At 51.9% G+C, this 24,862-nt stretch overlaps 1 protein-coding gene across 4 annotated transcripts; it reads left to right on the top strand.

The window, feature by feature from the left end:
- The first annotated feature begins 664 nt into the window (after positions 1–664).
- On the top strand, positions 665–23,713 carry IDS (iduronate 2-sulfatase). Of its 4 annotated transcripts, none has more exons than XR_005018329.1 (10): positions 665–899; positions 1,300–1,436; positions 2,035–2,212; positions 4,911–4,999; positions 6,680–6,880; positions 8,376–8,546; positions 13,842–13,968; positions 15,707–15,880; positions 16,366–16,448; positions 18,966–19,104. XR_005018329.1 is itself a non-coding variant. In XM_036839814.1 (10 exons), the coding sequence occupies exons 1-10, from the start codon at positions 803–805 to the stop codon at positions 21,288–21,290; spliced, it is 1,374 nt and encodes a 457-aa protein (XP_036695709.1). In that variant the 5' UTR covers positions 665–802; the 3' UTR covers positions 21,291–23,713. The 4 variants fall into 4 exon arrangements, 3 of the variants coding, with proteins under 3 accessions (XP_036695709.1, XP_036695708.1, XP_036695707.1); XM_036839814.1 differs by lacking the exon at positions 16,366–16,448 and adding an exon at positions 21,240–23,713 and having other exon boundaries at positions 18,966–19,114; XM_036839813.1 differs by lacking the exon at positions 16,366–16,448 and adding an exon at positions 21,240–23,713 and having other exon boundaries at positions 18,966–19,148.
- Positions 23,714–24,862: the final 1,149 nt, after the last annotated feature.

Below are 24,862 nucleotides of genomic sequence, written 5' to 3'. Positions count from 1 at the left end.
ACACTGTCAAGCATGCTCTCCACAATGCCTGCTCTCTCACCTCCTTCAAGTTTTTGTTCACATATCACTTTATTAGTGAGGCTTTGCCTGGCCACCCCATAGAAAATAACATGAAACTCCCCATGTGCCACCCACGCCCCCATATTATTTTTTTCCAGACCGCGCATGCCCACTGCTATTCAATGTTTATTTGGTCATTTATCGTCCACAAGCTCCACAAGGGAAGGGACTTAGAACTCCCAAGCCGCCAACAGTGCTCGGTATACATATCTGGTGTGCTTAATAAGTTATTTGTTGAACAAATGCATAGGAGAGGGGTCCCTTTAGATGGAGGAAGGCGAGTTCTCAAAGGGCCTCATGGAAGGAGAATGGCATTTGGGCTGGTCTGCAAGGAAAAGTATGACTTTTATAGAGAGAAGAGGGAAGGGAAGGGCCTCCAGGTGAAACGCATAGCACGAGCAAAGGCAAAGTGGCGGGAAACTGCTGGTTGAGGACAGTGGTTGCAACGCAAATCTTTGGAGACACCTGGAAAGACTCCCCAAGTGCCTGCCCGACGCGGGAGGAGGGCCCCAACCAGTGAGTCGGCCCGGTGGGCGGGGCAGGCGCTGCGCTGGAGCCGCGGCTCCGCCCCCTGTGGCCCGGATCTCGCGCAGGCGCACTCGCGCTCGGGGGCCGGGGCGCCGGCCTCTGCGGCCGGCTGCGGCCGCATCGGGCAGGTTGCCCGGGTTTACGACGCGAGACAGGCGGCGAGGGCGGCCGAAACCTGTCATCGTCGCCCCGGAGCGGCTGCGCCGGGGCAAAAATGCTGCCGCCCGGCGGGGGCCTGCTGTGGCTTGGCCTGGTCCTGGGCTCCGTCTGCGCCTCTGTCGGATCCGCGGCGCCGGGCAACTCGGCCACAGGTGCCTCCGGCGCCCTCGCCCACACTGCGGGGCTCCCTCCCTACTTCCCTGCCTACCTCCATCCTTAACTCCCTCGCTCCCTCCCTCCTACCATTCCTTCTTCCATCGATCCTTCCTCCCCTCCCTCCCTGCACCCACCCACCCACCCACCATCCTTCCCTCCCTCCCTCTTTTTTCTCTCCCTGCCTCATCCAGGCTTGAGGCCATGGCCAAAGCCGAACCCTCCCACCCCGGACTGGGGCTTCTTCTGTGCACCCACTCCCACCCTCCCTGGCTTAGCTGGCTGGGCTGTCAAGGTGCTGGGGCCAGCCTTGGACCTCTGGGTACCCTAGCACCTACCCCGGGTGGGGGTTGGGTGTCAGTGCAGGTGATCTCACTGAAGCCCCTCCTTCCTGTGCAGATGCTCTGAATGTCCTTCTAATCATCGTGGATGACCTACGCCCCTCCCTGGGTTGTTACGGGGACAAGCTCATAAGGTCCCCAAACATGGACCAGCTGGCCTCCCACAGCCTCCTCTTCCAGAATGCCTTTGCCCAGGTATGTCTGGGCACCTCTGGGTGTGGGTGTGTGCCTCGTGCACTGAGGATTGGGGGATGGTACTCATTGTGCCAGGCGTCTCTTTAGTAGAGGGGAGCACAGTTTGGAAAATGGCGGCTGAGAAAACCTGGTTGTCCACTGGCAAGGAAGCTTGTGCCTTTCAGGGGTGCTTCTCCTTGGGTGGAGGGTGTGCCCTGGTATACTGTGTTCAGGCTGGTCCTGCCCACCTTTCTTCCCCCAACTGGGGATTGCCTGGTGCTGAGAAGGAGGGGATGCTGCCACGGCGGCCCTCCTTCCTGTGCCCCTTCATGGGGCCGCTCCCTAGACCTTTGCTTGCTCCGGGCACCCGTGAGACGCCATCATGCAGAAGGACACAGTCATCTGCTGGATGGAGGGGCTGCGGCCTTCCTCTCTCGGGGAAGACTTCTTGCTGGCGGCTGGGTGAGGCCCAACTCCTGCTGGTTGGCTTTGAGATCTGCATGACTCAGCTGCCAGCCAAGCTGTTAGCCGAGGACCTGGGAGGTTGCCTGGTTACCTTTTAGCTCCCAGACTTTGTTTTCCTCTGAGGACGTGTCCCTCTGCTTCTGCCCCCTACCAGCAAGCCGTGTGCGCCCCGAGCCGCGTGTCCTTGCTCACCGGGAGGAGACCAGACACTACCCGCCTGTATGACTTCAACTCCTACTGGAGGGCACACTCTGGAAACTTCTCCACCATCCCCCAGTACTTCAAGGAGAATGGCTACGTGACCATGTCGGTTGGAAAAGTCTTTCATCCTGGTACTGCGTGCTCCTCAGAGTCTGGGTTCTCTCCATCTTCGTGTCTGAGGACTGGGGTCCCCTCCTGGGGCTGGGGCTCGGTGGACACCTTGTTAGTCACTGCCCCCTTTGTCCAGGATATTATTTCTCAGCTTGGCTTTGTGTTCTCACCGAAAGTGAAAAAGGGTAGAAGGGCTTTTTCTTCCTTTTGGAAACCAGTCATGGTGCTGCTTGGTTCCTTTGGCTGCGTGGGGGGAAGGAAGGGCACTGGTTGGGGGGGGGGAGGGAGAGCGTTGGCTGCGAGTCCAGCTCTGCGCCTGACCCCCTGTAACCCAGGGTCCCTGGCAGTGAAGTGAGACCAGGGCAGCTCTACTGACTTGCCCAGTGAAGAGGCTGCAATTTGGCAGGGGTTGCCTGCCCACTGTCTGTGAATTAGGTCAGAAAGAGGAGGGTAAGCTGGTACCCAGGGTCTCTAGGGTGCCAGGGGCAACCCAGTCCTGACCTTCAACACTGCCAGCTAAACTGGTTCTCTTTAATGCCAGAATGAGAATGCTGAAGCAGAGAGTTTAAAACTTTTTTGTTTTTAACTTGAAGTAAGGCATGATTATTTGACAGAAAGTTGGGGGAGAAAAAGGGAAGTATAAACTAAAGAATATAAATTGGGAATTCTCTGGCAGTCCAGTGGTTAGGACTCAGCGCTTTCACGGCTGAGGGCCCGGGTTAAATCCCTGGTCGGGAACTAAGACCCCGCAAGCTGCGCAGTGCGGCAGAAAAGAGAGAAAAAAAAAAAAAAAGAATGTAAATTGCTTGTATTTGCACCACTAAGGAGAGCTGTATTGTGGTGATGTCCCCTGGTTCTGGGCATATTATTTTTCTGATTTGAGATTTTCCTGGATATACAACTTTATATTGTGGAAGGCAGCTGTGCTCACCACTATACCAGCAGTGATGCGCAGCTGTATTGTGAGTGTTGTAGACATAAACGTTTTCCCGCATGGTGACGCTTCGTGCCGTCATTTTTAACGGCAGCACAGTGGTCTAACAGAGACATGTACTGTAGTTTAGCCCCACTTGTTTTCAGGTCTCTGTGCCGCATTCCGCCGGGATGAGCACCTCTGGAGGCAGAGTGAACCGCTGATGGGCAGTGGCACCTAGTCCCAGTTCTGCCACTTCTTAGGTGTGCATGGGACCCGGGGCAAATTGTTCAACCTCTTCGAGCCTCCGATTCCTCCTCTGGGAAGCTAGAGTGGCAGCTGCCTTGATTGCCTTCCCAGGGGAGCATCCCAGGGCAGCGTGGGGTGGGGTGCCTTGAGAGCCCAAGCTCTGTCCTGAGAAGCGCTTACCATGAGGGGCCGCAAAGTTGGGCCCAGTTTGGAAGGCAGATCTGTCAGGCTGTGGGGCCGAAAGGTCGCCAGCAAGTGCAAGTAGAACTTTCTGCAGTGGGTGCTCACATCTTGACACTCTGGCCTGAGCACAGCTGGAGAGAGAGACGAAAGGAGCAAACACAGCAGAGGGGAGATCGTGCTTCAGGAAGAGAGGCCTGACGAGGCCCGAGGCCCGAGGGGTGGCGCCTGGCCTCCTTACCCCTGATAATTAGATTGTGGGGTTGTCTTAGCCGGAGAGCAAACACTTTGCCTGCAGCCCTCCTGGAGACACATTTTTCAAGCGGGTCTTTGTTCTCAAGACCCTGCTGTGTCGGGGAGGGGCCTCCTTGAGGCTGAGGGCAGCCACCTTGATTGAGTGCCGGGCGCCTGCTGGATGCTGTGCCGAGTGCCCCCGTAGTCCTCTCCCCAGCAGCAGGCAAGGTGGGCTTTCTCATCGGCGTCATTTCCCAAGGAGGAAACCGAGGCTCGCGGAGCGTGCCCGAGATCGCACGGGCACGCGGGGCAGCGCAGGGGTTTGGACCAGGTCCGTCAGCCCGCTCTGCGCTCCCACTGTGCCCGCGGGGTTGAGAAGCCCTCCGCCCGCCGCCCCTTCGCCTCCAGTCCTGCCTCGCCAGGTGCTCGCCATTGGAGTCCCCGTGAGTCCCCGTGCTGGCGACGCCCTTCTCCCGCGGCGCTGCCCACGCTACCCTCTCAGCTCCTCCCAGCTCATCTGCACAGGCGGTCCCTCCCTCCAGAGCCCTCGCTGCCAGCCCTCCCCGGACCCACGTCCCCTCTGTGCCCGGGGCTCCTTCACTCACACAGCACTTCTCCTCTCCAGACAGCTGGCAGTCCTTCCTCGGTGTCGCACGTTGTTATTTTGTCTTCCCAGGTAGACTGTAAACTACCGAGCTCAGGGGTGGGTTTCTGCGTCATGAAAGAGCACTGAACCTGGTGTCCTAAGGCAGTGTCAGGGGTTCGAACCCCGGCCTCCTCATCTTGTGTCTGGTTGGCATCCGGCAAGGCACCCCCCTTCGCGGAGCCTCCCCTTGCCCAGCCAGCCCTGGTTGTGCCCCTGCCTCTGCCGCCTCCTTTGTAGGGTGGGGAGAGGTGCCAGCAAGGGCTCTTTGGGGCTGGGTCAGGGGCTCAGTACTCAGATAGAAGCCCAGAGGGTCGGTTTTCGTGGGGACTTCTCATCATCTGGCCTAGGCTCCTGATTTTATAGATGAGGAAACTGAGGCCAAAAGAAGGGGATGGCCCTTTCCCACTTGTGTGCAAAGTGTACATTTTGGTGGGGGAGGGCACTGAAGGACTCGCCATGCTTTAGTTAATGACTTTCCTTCTTTTTCCCCCTCAAGGAGTATCTTCCAATCATAGTGATGATTCTCCTTATAGCTGGTCTGTTCCACCTTATCATCCCTCCTCTGAAAAGTATGAAAACACCAAGGTAAGGCCATGCAAGGGGTACTGCTCTGAGGGGAACCTCTTCTTCCCTGTCTAGCAAATCAAGGTTAACTATTGCGTGTGCAGCATGTGCGTCCTTGCCAGCTGGTTCTGTGGTGGGCTTTGTGGGTTTGGTTTGTGATCATGAGCTGACAGAGATGACTGTTGGGATCTTTAGCATTAGGTCCAGCGGAGAAGTGGCTGCATTTTAGAAGCTGGCAGGGATGCCTCGCTCTAGAAGCTTATGCTCTAGTGTGCAAGACTCACTTAATGGCTCCTTCGTGCTCACTCTGGATAAGGCTCTGTGCAGAGGGTTCGTTATCGGAGATGCCGAGACATGGAAGGACGAAGAGAGACCTGTGCTCTAAGCACCTCAGCCCAGATTGGGAGAAAGGCTTTCTGTCTATCTGTCTGTCTGTCTGTCTGTCTGTCTTGGGCCTAATGGATGTGTTCAGGTGCTGAGACCTTTGATAGGGGCTTTAAAATTTTAAAGCATTATGAAAAAAAGGAATCTATAAGGAAACTTAATCTCGGTTCAGAGGAGCCCCCAATGTATAAATGCAACTAAAACTTACATTTAAGAAATTCAGGAAAACAGCTGGAGCACTGATAAATGACATGTTTCTCAGAGGATTTTAGAGCCACCGTGTGGAGAAGGGTGTGGATTTGGGGAGGTTGGTGGGGTGCAGAAGAGTGTTCTAAATTCATGACAACTTTCATTTCAGAATACAGTGAAAGCCAGCGGGCTCTGGCCTTTGGCTTGTGGCTTGAGTATTAAGAGAATGAGATCGGAAGACCCCATCTCAATCCTTCTGTTCCCTGAAATCATCTTGCTACTTTTAGTAGCCTCACAAATGCCAGGTCCCTGTCCCCATCTCCCACATCATTCTCAAGACGGTGGGTCTGACTGCACCAGATCCCTGGCGGTGCTGCAGACCATGTGAACGTGAGCAGGTACTGGGAGGCAGATGGAGGCTGCCCTGCCCAGGGCGGTGTGGACAGGGCAGACCTGTGAAAGGGTGCTCCTCGGTGAGATGGGGCAGCAGCTGCCGCTGCCTCTGGCTGTTTGTGAGGTAGAAGTCATGGTCAAAACTGAAATTGGCCTTGTGGCCGACGTGGCCACTTTAGGAAATGAAGCGGTAGGTTCCATCCTGTGCACGGTGTAGCTGAGGATCTGGAAACTCCATGAGCTGTCACTTCATCTAGTGAACTGTGGCCCTGTCACTTATAAGCTTTAGTCTGTCTTTGAAATTGAAAACAGATTTTTTTTTTCCTTTCCCTAATGACTAATGATGTTAAGTATGTTTACATGTGCTTATTGGCCATTTGTATATCTTCTTTGGGGAAATATCTATTCAAGTCCTTTGTCTATGTTTTTTTATTGTTGAATTGGAGACAGATTTTTTTTTTGATCGTTAGTTTACTTCGGTTTCCTTTAATTAATTATGACCTAGAGACAGAGGATGAACAACAAGAAGCTAACTAAGTTCTGGTGGATTTCTGGCCTCTGCCTGGAAAAGAAGAAACACTTTTCTGTTTTACTTCTACTTCTATGTGCCCGTGTAGCCTGGATGACTGATACTTAATGTGCTCGAAATATAAAGGTTAAATCCACTGTGTGGAACTTTCATGACTTCTGTTTCTTGCATTTAAAAAGCTGACTTTGTATGTTTTGTTTTGAAAGACCTGTAGGGGACCAGACGGAGAACTCCATGCCAACCTGCTGTGCCCTGTGGATGTGGCAGATGTGCCCGAGGGCACCCTGCCTGACAAGCAGAGCACCGAGCAAGCCATACGGTTGTTGGGAAAGATGAAAACATCTGCCAGTCCTTTCTTCCTGGCTGTGGGCTATCATAAGCCGCACATCCCCTTCAGATACCCCAAGGTGAAGAGCTGGCTGAGGGCTGATCCAGCACAGCTGTGTCATAGTGAAGGCGGCCACGTCCTGCCGTCCCTGGTCACCAGGGACTCCTGATGGCACTAGTATACTCAGTGGTATGAAGATGGGTTTCAGAGGTCAAGGCTAAGAAGTAGGCTTAGGACACGTAAGAATCTTGTTAGAAACGCTTGGCTTCTACTTCCTCCACTGGAGGGTTTTTCCCTAGAAGTCAGTGAGTAATGTTGGGTTGGCTAGTGAGTCATCACGAGAAGGGATGCAGAGCTGGCCACCAAAGTCTGCAGTAAGTGGCGGTCCTTGGTACACAATTCCAGGAGATGTGAAGCCCTCTTCAGTAACTGCCTTTCCCCCTGAGCCTTGAAACACAGGGCACCACGTGGCTTGTTGGAGGCTCAAATCCTGCACTTGCGTGTGTATCATTTAGAGTATGTAGTCTCTTCTTTTTCAGAATATTTTTCAGTTTTTTCCTATCACGTTTTCCCCGGGCCTGAGCAGCCCACCCTTTTGACTTTGCAAAGCATGCCCGTCACTTGCGATGGGCGTGGAGACCAGAGATGTGCTCTTTGATGCTGTGAGTGTCGCGCTTTGATTGGCCCAGGGGATCTCGCCTTCCTAGCAGGAGCTGTCAGCCCTCTTGATGGAGTGAGGCCAACTTCTGTCTCTCGTGCAGAAGGAGTTAACCTAGCAGGCCTGACTGTGATCCGTTGAAAGGCCTGCTCGTGAGGTTGGCCCTTGCCCTGGCCTCTGGGAACCTGGATCTCGGGAGTGTTCCCACCATTCCCAGAACTGCCAAGTGGCTCCCTAGGCCTGAACTGTTCACGGAAACCCCTCCTTTCCTGCTTCGAGTCTGGCATTTTGATCTGTGCGGGCAGAGGGTGCCTGCGTGACCAGCCCCAGTAAAAATCCTGGGTGCTGAGGCTTTCACGAGCCTCTGCTTCCCTGGCAGCAGCGTTGCACACATGCTGTCACACAGCTTGTTGCTGGTGGAATTGCGCGCATCCTGTGTGATTTCACCGGGGGAGGACTCTGGCAGCCTGTGCCTGGTTTCCCCCAGATACCCCCTGTGACAGTCCCCTTTGCTGACTGTGGCTGGTATCCTTTCGCTGCAGTAATTGCAGCCGTGAGTAGGGCTGTGTGTGGACTCCTGTGTGCTCTCCCAGTGAATTTCTGAGGGTGAGGGTGATTTGGAGAACTGGCCACACCTCTGCACACCTTTTCTAGTTGGAGGGGAGGTGGCGACAGGAAGAGGAGGGCATCGGTCTCTATGAGGGAAGAGAGCTGTCGCTGCTCGGTTTGTAGGAAACCAGTCGAATGATTTCATTGCCACTGGCATCTCGTGAGAGTGACTTGCAAGTGGGGGAGATACCTGTGTGAACGCATCGCAGGCTTAGAGAAGAGGCAGCGTAAACACCAGTAGAGGCCCAGCCTTGTGCCTTTGCCAGAAGAGTGACAGCCTGGTGGCTTTGTGTGCTTTTCCCCCAAGGAATTTCAGAAGCTGTATCCCTTGGAGAACATCACCCTGGCTCCTGATCCCCAGGTCCCTGCCGGCCTCCCTCCTGTGGCCTACAACCCCTGGATGGATATCAGGCGGCGGGAGGATGTCCAAGCCTTAAACCTCAGCGTGCCCTACGGCCCGATTCCCGCCGACTTTCAGGTATCAAGGACGGATTTGGGGGAAGTATTGGGCACTTATGGCATGATGTCACGAGTGATGGTGCTTTTCTCAGTGGACATGCTCCGTCCCTTGTGTCTTGCTGAGAACTTTCTCTGTGTGAGGCGGCCTGTGGAGCACCGGGGCTGGGGCAAACGTGCTGGGTGGATAGAGTCTCCCCTTCAGCGTCTCCGCTTCCAAAGAAGGGGGCGTCTGGAGATCTGGGGACTCGCGGGCTGTGGGCCCGGCATGGGGAGGAGCCCTGGGTGACCGTCACTAACTGATAGGAGATGCTGTTGAATCCAGGTGACAGTCTGTCAGGTGTAGGGTGGTTGGCGACTCCTGTGCCACCCAGAACTCTCAGTTTGCTGGTTCTGGCGGGTCCCCTGTGGGAAAGCCGACACGGGCATCCATTACTCTCAGGAGGTGGCTTGGTGAGCGGGGCCTTGGCGCAGAGGGAGCTGGGGCACCAACACGGCCAGCGCCGTCCAGCTGCAGTGTCTGGGGTCCGTTTGCCGCGACGTGGGGGTGACTCGTCAGCCCCGCTCTCCCTGGCGTGCAGAGCACACGCTGAGCAACACTCTTTCCGGAATATTCCACACGCAGCCCTGCCTTTCTGTTAGCACGTGAACACTCCAGCAGCCCATCTACAGGGGAAGGAAGAGGACAGCGTTTTCACAGTGCTTCCTGGGCCGTCTGCATCAGAATCCCCACGAGGGCTTGTTAGAAGCACGGCATCCTGGTCCCACTCAGAGTCAGGGAGTTGGAGGCTGGGAGTGGGGCCCGAGAACCTGCATTTCCAAAAACACACACCTGGTGATTCTAACGCAGGCAGAAGTTCGAGAACCGCTGCCGTAGGGTACGGGTCGAGACAAAACAAAACCAGACAGACTGCCCAGGTGTCTCTTGCTCTCTGGCCCCTGTGTTCGGACGGCAAGGGTTTGGGTGAGGAGGGCTGCGCATCCCTGCGTCTCGGGTGGCAGTGGTGAGAGTTTGAGAAGCAGCGGGCCCGTCGGTCTGTTGGGTTCCTACTTCCCCCCGCAGGGGTTCTGAGAGCGAGGTTTGCTGGAGTTGCAGCTCCGAGGCTGCGCCTGGACATCGCGTTAGTGACAGTCACTCCCGATGACCCTTTAAATTTCGGACTGCACACCAGGAAGGGTGCTCAGCATTTTGTGTGTGCTCTTTGGTCCCCGTGGGACCCTAGCGGGGGGCCTGCTCTCTCTGTAGTCCAGGTAAGGACACCAGAGACTTGCCCAGATCACACGGTTACTGCGGAGGAGCGCCCCCTGGGAGGTGTGATGCCAGAGCCCCTGCGTTTGTTTCGTTGGCTCTGACCAGTCTAGGTTCGAATTCCAGTTACCCCACACCAGCTGCATGGCTGCTGACGAGTCATCCTATCTCCCTGAGCCTCGGTGTCCTTATCTGCAAAATCGACACAAGATGGGGGAAGGTTTTCCGCGATGACAGCTGCTCTGGAGGTTTTCAGCGGGGACCACGGTGAACGTGTGGGGTGTCTAGGACAGTGTCGGCTGCACGGCGAGGGTGCCTCCCCCGCCCCCGCGATTGTGTCAGCCCCTCCTCTCACCACACCCCCTGGCGGTGTAGCTGCCCAGTTGGACACACAGGTTCACAGTGTGACCCAGAGGACCTCCCTGGTGTACTCGTGTGCTGATCCTCGCCCCACATTCACCTTGCACTTGGCCCTGCTCATCATCTGCCTGCAGCTCTGGGTCTTGAGCCTCTGGGTTCTGTGCCCCCTTCAGCCGTCAGCCCTCTAACTCAGTGCCGTGTGCGTGAGCCTGGGGCCACGCGGGGATCGCCGGTGTGTGGCCCCCTCTCCCCGTGTCCAGCTCCCCTCTGGGCTTTGCTCCCTCCCTGGATAGCTGAGGCCCCGTGGCCGGTCACTTACTCTTCTGCCAGCTCCTGAGCACGCGCGTCCCTTTATCCTCATCCTGACTGCAATACCCTGACCACAGGACAGTCCGGCCACCCTGTCTGCTCTCAAGCCCGCGTCCTGAGGCAGGGACATGCTCGCATGCCCAGTCCTCTGCTCGGCTCCCTCTTGCCCTCTGCAGCTGTGCTGAACCCTCACCACTCCCCTCCAGCCCCTCACGTTCCTCTGCCCCCGCGCCCTCCTCCCCCCTGCCCCCCCGCCCTTCTGCCCCGTCTCTCAGCAGATGACTGTACTTCCTGTTTCAGAGGCAGAGGCTGGTTGCCAGTCTGAGGAAGGGGAAGGCACAGGCTGAACGTGGGTACACATCCTGGCTGTGCCCCTTGCCAGCTGTGTGTCTCTAGGCAAGTTAATCAACCTCTCGGAGCCTCGGAGTCCTCCTGTGTAAGATGGAAGTGGTAATGCTCACCTTCTGGGGTGGTTCGGAGGATCAGATGGCACCCAGCAGGTACTTGGTAAACAGGAGCTGTAAATAACCTCCCTCACTTGTAGCCAGAATTGTGCGTGCCTGTGTGCTGAGCTTGTGGCCTTCTCCCTGGTCTCGGAAGAAGAGCTGCAGGGACTCGGCCCCTCCCTACCCCGTTCCCCCTCCTTGCCATCTCCTCCCAACTTCCGTCCAGCCTCTACATCCGCTGCCATCCATCCCATCTTCAGAAGTACCGCCTCCCTGGCCCCTGCCTGTTTCTTCCCCTTCCTGCTCCTTCGCCCGCCCTCCACGGGAGAATGAGTGCGACGTGGTCTGTTCTGGCTGCGTCTGTGGCCTCGCTGTCCTTTCATTCTTCGTCCACCTCTGTGCGGCCTTCTGCCTCCCCATCCCACTAAGCGTTCTCTCATCTGGGTCAACCCTGATCTTGCTGGCAAATAAAATCCATCCTCATGGGTCCTGACCTTCCCTGAATCCCTGCTGCTCTCTCACTGTTGAGAGAGCTACGCCTTCTGGAAATGTCTGCTTCCTGGGCTTCCTTTCCAAGCCTCCTGGGCCCCCTCCACTGCAGTCCCCAGGGCAAGCCCCTCGTTCTGTGTCTGCCGCTTAGGAGGTGCTGCTCTCCGGGGTCAAGCCCGGGCCCCCCCCACCGTGTTGTTTATGCTCTTCGTCCCCAGCCCTGCCCGCTGAGCCCGCTGTGGATGAGCCCCGGAACCACGTCTCCAGCCCCACGCTCCTGATTCCAGACGTGTCCGTCCACTGCTTGCTGGAGGCCCCGTGTGGCTGCACCGCCATTCCTGCTCTTCCTTTCCTCCTCCTCCTCCTCCTCCTGTGCCCCCCGCCCCCTCCGTGCCACTGAACCGTGCTGCCAGCCTAACGAGATGCCTGGAGTTCCCCTTGGAGTCCTCAGCTCCTTTCCCTGCTTACTCCTTCCCCTCCCCCGCTCCTACCCCGTCTCCCTAAATTCCTCTTGCTCCTCCGGCACGACTCTGGGGGCCGCCGCAGTGGTCTGGTCTTGGTTTGTCGCTTCAACAAGCGACCGTGGAGCCTGCCCCGTGCGCGCAGCGCTGATCTAGTGCTGGTTCCCTTCGAGCCCCTGGCGTCTGCTCCGGGCTCTCGGTGGGGGACCCTCATTCACCTGCAGCCCAGATTGTGTCACTTCCTCTCCTGGGGTGACCTCGGTGCCTTCGTTGGCCTCCAACCCGAGACCTCCACTCCTTGGATGGGCCCTCTGGGTCCGTACCATCTGGCCGTGACCTGCCTTTTCAGCGTCCTGTCCTGCTCCCCGGCCCTCCCGTGTGACTCTCCAGCCACACTGGCCAGCTTGCTGGCCCAAAATGCGCCCTGGCCTGCGGAGACTCCCCACTGTTCCACGCGCTGCAGCCCCTGCTTAGGGCATCCGCCCCCCGCTTGTCTGACTGCCAGCTCCTCTCCTCAAATGCTAACTCCTCTGTGAAGCCTCCCCCGATTTCCCCAGGCCGACTCGAGGGCTCATTCTCTAGGGTCGTCCCTGGGCCCCGCCAGTAACGCGCCTTTTCTTGTCTCCATGCCTGTCCTCACTGGACGGGTGGCTCAGTGAGGTTGACGACCACATCTGCTGCTTCTCTTGTCTCCAGGGGCCCGCAGAGGAAGGAAGGCGTACCCTTGACTAGTACACAGCCATCCTGACAGGTATCTTTGGTCCCCAGGAGGACCGAAGTTCCCCAAGTTACGGACTGGAGACTTTTATCTACCAGAAGGTAGAAGTAGCCAGGGTTCAGCATAATCCTTCTAGAAGGTTAGATGGATAGCCATTGTCTTCACCACCTGGGGAGAGGGGGCGAGTCTCATGACTGTTCTCGCCCCGGGTCCGGCTGACAGGACTGGCTGGGACACACGGACGCTGGGGCTAGTCTGATCGCCCGGCAGCTCCCTCGCTTCTCCCCTGTGGCAGGGGTAGGGGACTCATCTTTTTCTTTAAGATTTGTGAACAAGGCGGGGGAAGAGTCAGCCCAGCAGAGGCTGTGGCTCTTTCACGGAGCCTGTCTGCTCCGGAAGCCGCTCTGGGGTTGAGGGTCCGTGGAGGGTGTGCTGCTCTCCCTCCTCCGCCACCGTTCTCCTGCCTGCGGGCAGTTTGTTGGGAAGGAGGCGCGCGTGCCAGCCACAGGCTGTGAGGGAAGCGGCTGCCATCTGCTGGGTTACGAAGAGCTCAGGGGAGAGGCCCACTCACGGCCGTTGTTAGAGTTGAGGTGCGTCCCTCAGAAAGATCCGTGGAAGTCCTGACCCCCAGGGCCTCAGAATGTGGCCTTGTTTGGAAATAGGGTCATTGCAGGTGTGACTGGTCAGGATGAGGTCATGCTGCCGTGGGGTGGGCCCTGAGCCAGTATGGCTGGGGTCCTTATGAGAAGAAGCGCCAAGGATTGTGGCCACCACCAGAAGCTAGAACGTTCCTCCCCTGGAGCCTTCAGAGAGGCTCTGCCGACACCTTGAGTTCAGACTTCTGGCTTCCAGAACTGGGAGGCGATCTGTCTCTGTTGTTTTAAGCCACCAAGTCTGTCATACTTTGTTAGAGCGGCCCAGGAAATGAATACAGCTATATGGTATCTTTGGTGTGACCCTCAGCAGACTTTGGAAGGCTGAGGGGTCAGTTTCTGTGTACATGGTTGTCTCCTGGGACCTGCAAGAGTATGTGAAGGAGACAGAAAGGAACAGTAAGTGGCACATCCATGTGCTGTGATCTGAGCCCTAAAGTGAAAACTGATTTGCGTAGCAAAGAATCCTCCTTGTGGACATGCGGGTTTCGCTGTGGCTGTACAAGGGGCGGGGGTGAGATGGCAGGGGAACGGGTGTTCCGTTTTGGCTAAGAAGGTCATCAAGGGCACCCGAGGGCTGGGGCTTTAACTTGCAGTCACTCTCATTCTTCTTCTTCTTCTTTAAATTGCAGCGGAAAATCCGCCAGAGCTACTTTGCCTGTGTTTCGTATTTGGATACGCAGGTTGGCCACCTTTTGAGTGCTCTGGACGATCTTCAGCTGGCGAGCAGCACGATTGTGGCGCTTACCTCGGATCACGGTAAGCGTTTTGAAATGCCCGGGTGAGTCGCTCAAAGCATCTGACCTTTTCTGTGAAAACTTTCCTAGACTGCCTGAAATAGGTGTGTATTCTCTTTTGTGAATCAGCAGTGCCCTGAGTCTGGAGTCTTGGGTGCTTTTACGGCCACCTTGTTAGCCCTGGGACTTCTCTCCATGGAAGCGGGCCCTCTTTTGGGTCAAAGAAGCATCTTGGGGGCTTGGGTGGTGGAGCTGGGTGGGTGGGGGGACCTTGTAGTAACTGTTGTTTCTTGGTGAGCCCAGCGGGAGCCGTCCATTTGTGTGGGGAGCCCCTTTAACCCATTTCTAACCTAGAGGGTTGCAGGACTTCTGGTTTCTCTTACGAAGATCCAGAACAATCCTGGCAGAGCCCAACAAGGCCCTCAGACCCGACTTACCCCTTCCTCCCCCAGCCCCGCTGTCCCCTCTGCCAGGAGCCTGGGGTTCACAACTCTGTGTCTCTTCTAAGGCAGTTTCTCACTTCTTCCAAAAGTGGAAACATCTTTTTAAAAAAATTCTTTTTAATTTTTGCCCCAGTTATCCTCCCTCACCCCTGAACTGTTCTGAAGCCAGTCTCAGTGGTTCAGTTTTCTGAACAGTATTTCTAACAAATTTGGCTCTTTTGAAGTTTACCCACACTACCGTCATCCTACCTAGAAACAGGAAAACAGTTTTTTAATATCGTCGAATATGAAGTGGGACAATGTTAGATCATAGCATGTGCTCACTGTAACAAGAAAGAAGTGTACAGAGCACATCATGTAGGGCCAGAGCACCCTGCCCTTTATCCCACCTGCCCAGAGCTAACTGGTGCTGACAGATCCGGGGTCCATCTGCCTGCCTTCAGTCGTGCATATACATGGGGCTATATGTCATGAGTGTGCATGTGCGTAACACGTCGTCGTGGAACGTGGCAGGATTGATTGTGCTTGTGTCCTGTTTTGTTCCCTGGCTTGTTTTTTCCACTTAATGTCATAGACACTTCTCCGTATCATTTCTCACAGGCCTACCTTGCACCTTGTAAAGACCCATATTGTTTTGTTAAGTGTGGAGGTGTAATTTTTCACAGTTTGCCTAATGATCTGCCATCCCCTTCCGGACCTTAGTCTCAGCGCCCAGTTTTCTCCACCAGTGCTTCCACAGTCCACTGCACCCCCGTGAAGGCAGGGTCACTCGGAGCTTGCTTTGGCTCGGAGGCAGCTGTAGCTGATTACAAATGGCCTTTCTCAAAGGGCCCTCCTGGGACTGCCTGCATCCGAACCACAGAAGCCTTCTTGAACCCATGCACAGCAGCTTTTTGTAGTTTGGGTTATTTTTTTAATACGAAATACTTAACATACAATCTCTTTTATATTTTTTATATCAAAAAGGGCACTCAAACATGAAGTGATTGGAAAGTTCCATCTTGGGGTATTCAAGCTATCTTTTGCTTTAAATGAGGGTTGGGGGTGGTTTTTAATCAAGGTTAAGGATCTGGAATCAGAAGTTATATTTTCTTGTCTGTGGTATGTCTTAAAAATTGAAAAAGATACTATTTTTAAAAGTTGAGCGATTGTGCCACAGTTTCACAGCTCCTGTTTTGGTGGTATGCGCCCTCTAGACGATCAGGTTTTGCTTCCTCTGGCTTTAACAGCAGGGAATGAAATGGTGTCTAACTGAAATGAGCAAGCCACGAGGTGATTATTCTTTTTCTGTCATTCTGTGTGCTTTTTATGAACCAGGGTGGGCTCTAGGCGAACACGGAGAATGGGCCAAATACAGCAATTTTGACGTCACTACTCGCGTGCCCCTGGTGTTCTATGTTCCGGGAAGGACGGCTCCACTTCCGGCGGCAGGCGACAAGCTTTTCCCATACCTCGACCCTTTTGATTCCATCTCAGAATCAGTGGAGCCAGGTATGAACATTCAGGAGTGATGCTGCTTGATCTGGCCTTCCTGCGCGCGGAAGGGGAGTGGCAGGCCCAGAGCTAACGGGTATGGCCCCTGTCCACAGGGGCTTGGAGAGGGGGAGCGACAGAGGAGCAGCTGGCACCCCCAGGATGGGGAGGGCTGTCGCAGAGGTGACGGCAGTGTGTTCTGAGCGCAGAGGAGGGGCTAGCCGACTCCACTGGGGCGGGGGCTGCCTGCTTACCGGTGAGCAGAACTCCGTTACCTGCTCACTTCTGGCCGGGACTCAGGCCTCTGTGCGGGAGACGTTTGCCAGCTCGGCAGCATCTCCATCTGCTGAAGCACCGGCTCTGTCAAATCAGTGCTTCTGCTTTTGCCGTCCCCAGGAGTGAAGGGCAAGTTTACTTTGACCTCCGTGTCTCAGTCCTCCCAAGCTGGTCCTCTCCAGGTAGCGTCAGGCCCCTGGTTATCCTGGTCTTTGTCTTCCAAAAAGCTCCAGTTTGAGAAAACACTTCCGGAAACATCAGCTGGACAAGATGGCCATCGCTGCCACGGGGGTCGGCCTGTGGGTTCTCTGTGAGTTGTTTCCTGACTCGATCTGCTCAGCGCAGAGATGAGTCATGTACTTCAGGTGGCATTTGCTCTTTTTGGAGTGCTTTTGCTGTGAACTCTACTAAACCAGGTTGCCCCCTTTCGGGACTTCTGCATTTAATCCATCTTGTTAACGTCTAAATCCTGCACTTTCTATTGATTCTTGTTTAAATTTTTCTTGGTTCTGGCCCATCATTCTGGCCTTTCTGGATCTTCCCGAGTTTGTTTTCTACGGCCCAATTTTCTTTTCCACACATTTGAGTTCTGTGTGCTGCATGCACTGTCTTCTTTCATGTCATTGATAAAAATGTTAAACAGTTTCAGGGCATGATTATAGCCCTTTATTTGCTGGGAGAAATCTTCTGACAGGTTGAGAACCCTTTCTGAAACTTCAGTTGGGAGGCGTTCACATTGTAAACTGATGTAACTGCACTGTCATCCTGCTTATTTCCAAATTTTATCTCTAGCCTGTATGTCTTCCCTGTCCAACAGCCTGTCCCAGTTGGCCAGTCTAACATGCCCAAAGCTGAACATTTGACCTTTGACCTTAAGCCTTTCTTTTGACGCTCTTCCCCATCTCAGGAAATGGCAGTAGTCGCCCAGGCCACAAAACCACGGGGCCATCGGCCCCTGTCTTTCTGTCATAGTCTGTACGCGATTCGTGGTGTGTCAGCAAGCCTGTCACTCTCCATTCAGAATATGTCCACACCACTTCCCCCCCACCCGACTGTCACCACCGTGGACCACACTGCCACCATCTCTTGCTAAACTCTCCTTGCTTGTGACCTTGATCCCTGGAGTTTTTCCTCAGTGATCCTGATTTTAACAGCCGCAGTGAGCCTGATAAAACCCAAGTCAGGTGGTGTCACAGCCCTGCTCTGGGGCTCCTACACTCCTGTGTCAAGTCTGAGTAAAACGTCCTTACAGTGGCCGACAAGGCCTGTCGTCCTCTGGGACCCCACATCTCCCTGACCTCGTCTCTTTCAAGCGTCCGGGGCGGCTGTCTTGCACAACGACCCACGACCTGGATTTGTCTGATTGCTTCCTCGGGACTAGATGCAGGGTAAACACTTTGGACGCGTGCACACATGTGAGGTTGTGGCACCAGCCGTATCCCATTGGGGGCACTTCATGGCGGCCTGTGCCATTATTAGCGATGCCAAACTTGACGGCCTGGTTAAGGCGGTTGTGTCAGCCAGGTCTTGCCCTTGTAAAGGTATCTTTTAAAAAAGCTTTCTTCACCTTTTTTCTTTTTATTTTACTTACAAACCAAATGCGTCAGAAATAAAATTGAGCCGTATAGAGCAAGCGCTTAAAGATCCAGAAAGGCTAGAATGATGGCCCAAGGTCACAATAAATTTTAACAGGAGTCAATATAAAGTGTAGGATTTAGACTTTAAAGATAAATCACCCATAATGAGATACCATTTCACACCCATTAGAACGGCTGTTATCAAAACAAACAGCAAACAACAGTACTGGCAAGGGTGTGGAGAAATTGGAGCCCTCAGACATTGCCGGTGGGAATGTAAAATGGTACAGTCACTGTGGAAAAGAGTTTGGTGGTTCCTCAAAAGGTTAAACATAGAATGGTCGTGTGGCTCGGCAGTTCCACTCCTAGGTATATAGCCCACAGAATTGAAAACAGGCATTCAAAGAGAAACGTGTAGAAGAATGTTCATAGCGTTAATTAATAGCCAAAAGGTGGGAGTAACCCGAGTGTCTATTGACAGATGAATGAATAAGCAAAACGTGGCGCGCCCATACAGTGGGATATCATTCAGCCTTAAAGGGAAGGAAACTCTGACACGTGCTACGACATGGGTGGACTCTCTGAAGACATGATGCTAAGTGAAAGAAGCCAGGCACAAAAGGACACATACTCTTGTGATTCCACTTCTATGAGGTGCCTAGAGTAGTCAACACAGAGAGACAGAAAGTAGCAGGGCGGGTGCCAGGAGCTGGGGGGTGGCGACGGGGAGCTGTGCAAGGTGAAGAGAGTTCTGTGATGGATGGTGGGACTGTACTTAACGCCACCGACCCAGACACTAAAAAATGGTTAAGGTGATAAACTTTATGTCGTGTGTATTTTACAACAATAAAAGGGCGATGGATCAAGTGCAGACTTCCAAAAAGGAGTGATCCGCGGGGTGATGCTATGAGGCTTGGAATAGCTTGTCCTCAACAGACTTCTCCCCAGCGGTCTGGGCCTCCACCGATGACCCTTGCCTGAATCACTTAAACACTGGTGGGTCCTAAATTCAAATCGTGTTTAAAAGTGTCAACAGGCTGAGGGCACCTTCATTCTGCCCTGCTATCGGGTGAGGTGCCGAGTCGGCTTTGTTCCTAAAACTCTTGGGCTAAGAATAAATGCTGTAAAGGAACAGAAGTCGGCGTGTAGGGCCTGGGCGTGTAGGGCCTGGGCGCGCGCTCTGCTCGAGCAGCCTGGCTGCAGCAGGCTTCTGCGCTGTAACCCCTCCGCCGGGCTGCTTCCTCTTTCAGGCCGGCGAGCCGGGGACCTCGTGGAGCTGCTCTCTCTCTTCCCCACGCTCGCGGGACTTGCAGGGCTGCGCGTCCCTCCTCGCTGCCCCATCCCCTCGTTTCACGTGGAGCTGTGCCGAGAAGGCCAGAACCTTCTGAAGCATTTTCAGGTCCGTGACTCGGAAGAAGATGCATACATCCATGGTAATCCCCATGAGTTGGTGGCCTATAGCCAGTACCCCCGGCCTGCAGACTCTCCTCAGTGGAATTCTGACAAGCCGAGTTTAAAAGATATAAAGGTCATGGGCTACTCCATACGCACAGTAGACTATAGGTATACTGTGTGGGTTGGCTTCAATCCCCGGGAATTTCTGGCTAACTTTTCAGACGTCCATGCAGGGGAACTGTATTTTGTAGCTTCTGACCCTTGGCAGGATCACAATATGTATAATGACTCCCAAGGTGGAGCCCTTCCCCGATCATTGACGCCTTGAGGTTTGCCAACCGCACAGGGCATATATAACGCGCTCCCGTCCAGCTGGTGAGAGAAGGAATTAGACTGTTTATTTCGTGATTACCTGTAATATTGGAAGCAACTCCAGGGGTAGGCAGTCAAAACATGCATCAACAATTTGGCCTAAGAATACGTTAACAGCCGAAACTTTTGATTTGTCTTTATAATTGGTAATTGGACTGGGCTGAACCTCTTCTTTCCTTTTTTTTGGAACAGTCATAGCTTATTTGTTGAATGAATAAGTACAGAGTGAGCAAACTAAAATTGTCATAACTTTAGCTATCAAGACCATAATAACTGAACATAACACTGTACTCAAGAAATACTTTAAGTATTTGTGAAATTTAGTGCATTTCGAAAAGCAACCACATGTCAAATTAGGTTTGACACAAAGTTCCTAGTTCTTTTGTTTATAATTTAATAATATATCTTATTTAGCCCAATATATTCAAAATATTATATCAACATGTAATCTAGGTTTCTTTTTAAAATGTAAAGTTAAATAATAATGCTAGATGCCAGTGCCTTAAAGTCTAGCTTCAGTTTTTCTAAGATGGCAAATTTTCTAATCCAAAAATAAAATATGCATGAAGTGATTAATATGGAATTTCTACATCAAATAATAAATAATGCTCACTAAACTAGAGGCGTGAGATGTATGAGAAATTCAGTTAAAATTTTTCAGAGACTTTCTGGCCCAAACAATAATTTGTTAGCAAGTAATATGACCTTTGAACCCAAAGGCATCTATTAAAAGGCATCTTTATTCACAGTGGAAAATAGTTAAAGGCATAACTATGCATGAATTGAGTCATTCAAAACCATTAGTGTTCTCGTTCTCTAGAGATGGTTGGTTGCAAACATCCATTTATCCAGGAGACAGGAAATAGTCTACTTTTTAAGTGCTGATTAAAGACAACATTAATTTTGTTAAATTCTAAATTATTTTGAGAACTGTGAAAACTTTTCATTAATATAATATTAGGTGATTTCTAATCCCCCAGAATGTGGTTCTATGTTCCCTAAATAGGAAAGTAACCAGAAAGGCAGGTGGTAGTAATAAGCTTAGCCTACGTCATCTTAAAAATGATGGAATATTCACAGGTCATATTCACAACACGTTGAAGTTGATTAATTATCAGTAGTCACCAGAAGAGTCAAGCACTCTCTTAATAAACATCTAATGTAGTCCTGTATCAAAGTAACTTTTAGTAATTCTTTGTTTACAAGTGCTGCTTTGGTGTTTAAATATTTGTGAAACAAAGTACAGCAAATTAAGTTACTGCACTGTGTTAAATTGTAAACAAAAAGGCAAGATATTATAAGATTACTTCAAATCAGTAAAATTTCAAATACAGATTTATTTATTTATTTTTTTACTAATTAGCCTACAGTGGAGGCATATATGGTAACACAACAATCTTCTAAGCGATTAAGTGACTTAGTGTTCTGGCAACGATATCTGCTTGAGGAGTGGAGGGCCCTATTCCTCTCTCCTGATCCCGAAGCTCGAGTCTCTTCTGGGAAGCCTCAGCTTTGTAGATGGTTTCCTTCAGCCTTTTCTTTCTCCTTCTTCATCCTATCCTCTTTATCACTTACATCACTTCCACTAAGAATTTTACAATCCGGTCAAATTCCTCATGATGTATTTTCAGCGTATTTAGCTTCATCTCCTACTGCACGGTTACAACGAGAAGTTTTCACCCAGGCTTTTATTTTGCATTCCTGGTTGACTATTATATGTACACTTCATCATTTTTTTCTCTCTTTATTTCTTGAAGCACAGTTTCAGTATCAAGAATCTCCAAATTCTACTCTTGCGGAAGGCGTAATTTGAACCGTGCCAAAGAGAGCAAAGTGACATGCATTCTGGCCATCATGTGACCGAAGCCACAGCCGGGGCTGGGTCTGCTTTGGGGTGTTTTGCGTGTAGATCTGGCTCTGCTGGAAGTGCTTCTGTGTCCTCTTTTCTCCGCGAGGGCGTAGCCTCAGAATGCTTCCTCTCTCCTTAGGTTTTAGCTTTTCTTGGCCTCCCTTTACGAATCTCTCCTTTTAGAAGCGCGGCTGCATTTCACGTTCAGGGGCGTGCTCTTCTAAATCATCTCACGGGCGACGGTCGCTTTTTGTGTTTTTGACACTGAACCCAATTTAGAGCCACTTGTGCACGTCTGCAGCGTTCATTGGGATGAGCGGCTGCTCTCTGGTTTTCACACTTCAAAGCCAACCACATTCCTTATCTTGACTCGGCTTTGAGAAACCACATCTTCGTTGCATGACGTAACTTTTCTCTGATCCTGCTGAGCTGGACACGTTTTATTAATGGTTCTCGAGTCACTCTTTGTAGACTTGAGCCAGGGGTCCTTTTATGCAGTTTAGTTGAAACCCGGACCAGTGATCTCAGAAATTTTGAGTGGCCCTAATTCAGTGGCTCAGAAACACGAGGGTGCAGCAGGAGCACCCCAAGGGCTGCTGCTGGGTCCTGCCTGCAGAGCTTCTGCTTCAGGGTGTCTGGGCTGGGGCCTGAGAGGCTGCACTTCGGACACATCACGCTGCTCCTCCAAAGAGCGCACTTGAAAACCACTGCCCCTAGGCATGTGCTGACCAGTAGCCACTACGCACATGTGACTATTTAAATTTCAATTAATTAAAATGAAATAAACATTTCAAAAGCAGAATCTCTGTCACGCTTGCGATATTTCATGTGCTCAAGAGCCAGTGTGTGTCGTGGCTACCGTATCGGACAGCACCGATCTACAACCTTTCAGTTGTGCCAGAAAGTGGACTGAACGGAGCTGCCCTAGATTAACTCTGGGCTGATCCACCCAGCTGTTGGCAGGTTCCTCCTATGGGCTGATTCTCTACTCTGTTTGCCCACGAAGACTTGTCCGGTAGTGAGCCACATACGTTTGGTTTAAGCTTAGCGCAGGGAGTTCCCTCTGGCAATCGGTCTCTTCCCCTCCACTCCCACCGCCATCATCCTAGCCCTTCGCACCTCCTTCCCACGTAGTTTACCTCCCCCTCCTCTTTCCTCCCCTGCTCCCAAAGAATCCATGTGTCTTCCTGAAATCCTTCTTTGGTCCTGCCCTTTAAGAACACCGTTAGTGCCTACTACTGGGTCTACACAGACCTCCGCTGAGCAGTCAGAGTCTTCCCTGACTCCACAAAGCCCCTTTCCTCGGCTGACCAGTTTGCACGCTGGTCCCTGACTGTCCCTTGCCGATCCCTGCCTCCCTGCCCACCCTTAGGTTGTCCCCTCCTCCCTTCACCACCCATCCACCCATCCATCCATCCATCCATCCATCCATCCATCCATGATCACTCTGCACCGCCCGCTCCCATACCCCCACTTCTGAGAGGCTGAGGGGTTTGAACTCTCTAGATTGCATCATGGGATGAAATGAACATCGCTGAGGAACCTTGTGGGCACCTTACTTTAAAAGTATTTTTTTCTGATTGTAGAATTAACGTGTTAATTTTAGAAAAATTGGAAAATACAAATGTAGTAAAAGGTAAGAAAATGCATCAGTATTTTACACCAAAAGAGTCACTTAATATCTTGTCTTTTTGGGGGTGTAAATTTTTTACACTGTTACGATCATACCGTGTGCTGTATCGTGCAATTTTATATTCCTATTTTTTCACTGTTACATGTGATTATTACAGGTTTTTGCAAAGATACTTTGTACTGGTGGTAGTATATTTTATTGTGTAATTTCATCATAATTTACTTAACCTTCTTTCAGTTATTGGGAATTTAGTCAATTTCCAAATTTGCAGTATTGTAAATAATGTTGTGATGAGCAACTTTGTGAATAAAATGATTTTGTGTACTTCACATTACTCCCATAGGACGGGCTCTCAGTGCCAAATTACCAAAAGCATCTTGATTTCAGTCCTTGCCCCACTCTCCTGCTTCCTTAAGGTAGTAAAACTGAAAATAAAGCAAACAAGCGTACAGATTATACAAACCTTAAAAACAAACAAAAACCCTAACCCCCAGAATAATAGGTGAAAGTGGCATCCTCTGTGAGCTTTGAATTCTTTGCTTATTAATGACCTTGATCACTGTTCTCTCTGTACGATTGTTGGGCATTTGTATTTCTAGTTGTGTGAATTTGCCTTTAAATTTTAGGTTTCGCTTTTATAAGTAATCAAACAAATTGCTCTTTTCCTACGTGATTTTTTTCCTGTCTTTTCCTAGTAAACATGGAGACCCCTGCCAATCTAGAGATTTAATAAATATTCATATTCCTTAGCTTTTCTTGTGGTTGGTTTTTATACTTAATTTACCCTGTCTCTCCACCCCATTATCAGAATAGTATATACTCATCTTGTAAAATTTGGAAGACGCAGGAAGTGGTGAGGATGAACAGAAGCGCGCCTCCAGAACGTGGCCACCGCTGCCGTGGGGACATCGCTTTCTGCTCTTTCTCCTGCCCACGTCCATGTGCACAGATATGGACACGTTCACCTTGACATAGCTCACATCTACCACGTAGAATCCCGTGTCCAGCTGTTTTGGTCTAAAGTAACGTTAGCCTGCTTTTTCATGTTGTTGACAGTTCTTGGTTAGCAGTTGTCATGACTGCACCACCATTCCTACATTAACCTTTTTTTTTGACCGAAATTCTCAAATTTTTGTACACATTTTTAAAAAATTGTGGTAAAATACACATAACATCAAATTTACCATCTCACACGTTATTACGTGTATAGTTCTGTGGCGTTAAGCACAGTCACATCACAGTGTTATGCCGCTGTTGCCAGCATCCATCCTCAGAACTCTTCCTCTTGCAAAACCAAAACTCTGTCCCCATCCAACAGTCACTCCCCATTCTTCCTCTCTCCCAGCCCCTGGTAGCCACCATTCTACTTTCTGTCTCTCTGAACTTGACTACTTTACAAACCTCATATAAGTGAAATCACACACTTATTTGCATTTTGTGTCTGGCTTCTTTCACTTAGAATATCCACTAGGTTCACCCATGCTGTAGCAGGTGTCTGAATGTCCTTCCTTTTTAAGGCTGAATAATGTTCCATGGTGTGGATAGACTGCATTGTTTATTCATTCATCCCAGATGGGCACTTGGGGAGTTTCTGCCCTTAGGCTATCGCAAATAACGCTGCTCTGAACATGGGTGTACAAATACCTGTTCGAGTGTCTGCTTTTAATTCTTCTGGGCAGATACCCAGCCCATGCTCATCTCTAATCACTTAAAAATGGTGGGGAGGGGGCTTCCCTGGTGGCGCAGTGGTTAAGAACCCGCCTGCCAGTGCAGGGGGCACGGGTTCGAGCCCTTGTCCGGGAAGATCCCACATGCCACGGAGCAACAAAGCCCGTGCGCCACAACTACTGAGCCTGCGCTCTAGAGCCCGTGAGCCACAACTACTGAAGCCTGTGTGC

This window comes from Balaenoptera musculus, chromosome X, assembly GCF_009873245.2.
Source record: "Balaenoptera musculus isolate JJ_BM4_2016_0621 chromosome X, mBalMus1.pri.v3, whole genome shotgun sequence".
NCBI lineage: Eukaryota > Metazoa > Chordata > Mammalia > Artiodactyla > Balaenopteridae > Balaenoptera > Balaenoptera musculus.
Note: the sequence above shows the minus strand (reverse complement) of the source record. Positions and strands in the feature narration are given on the sequence as shown.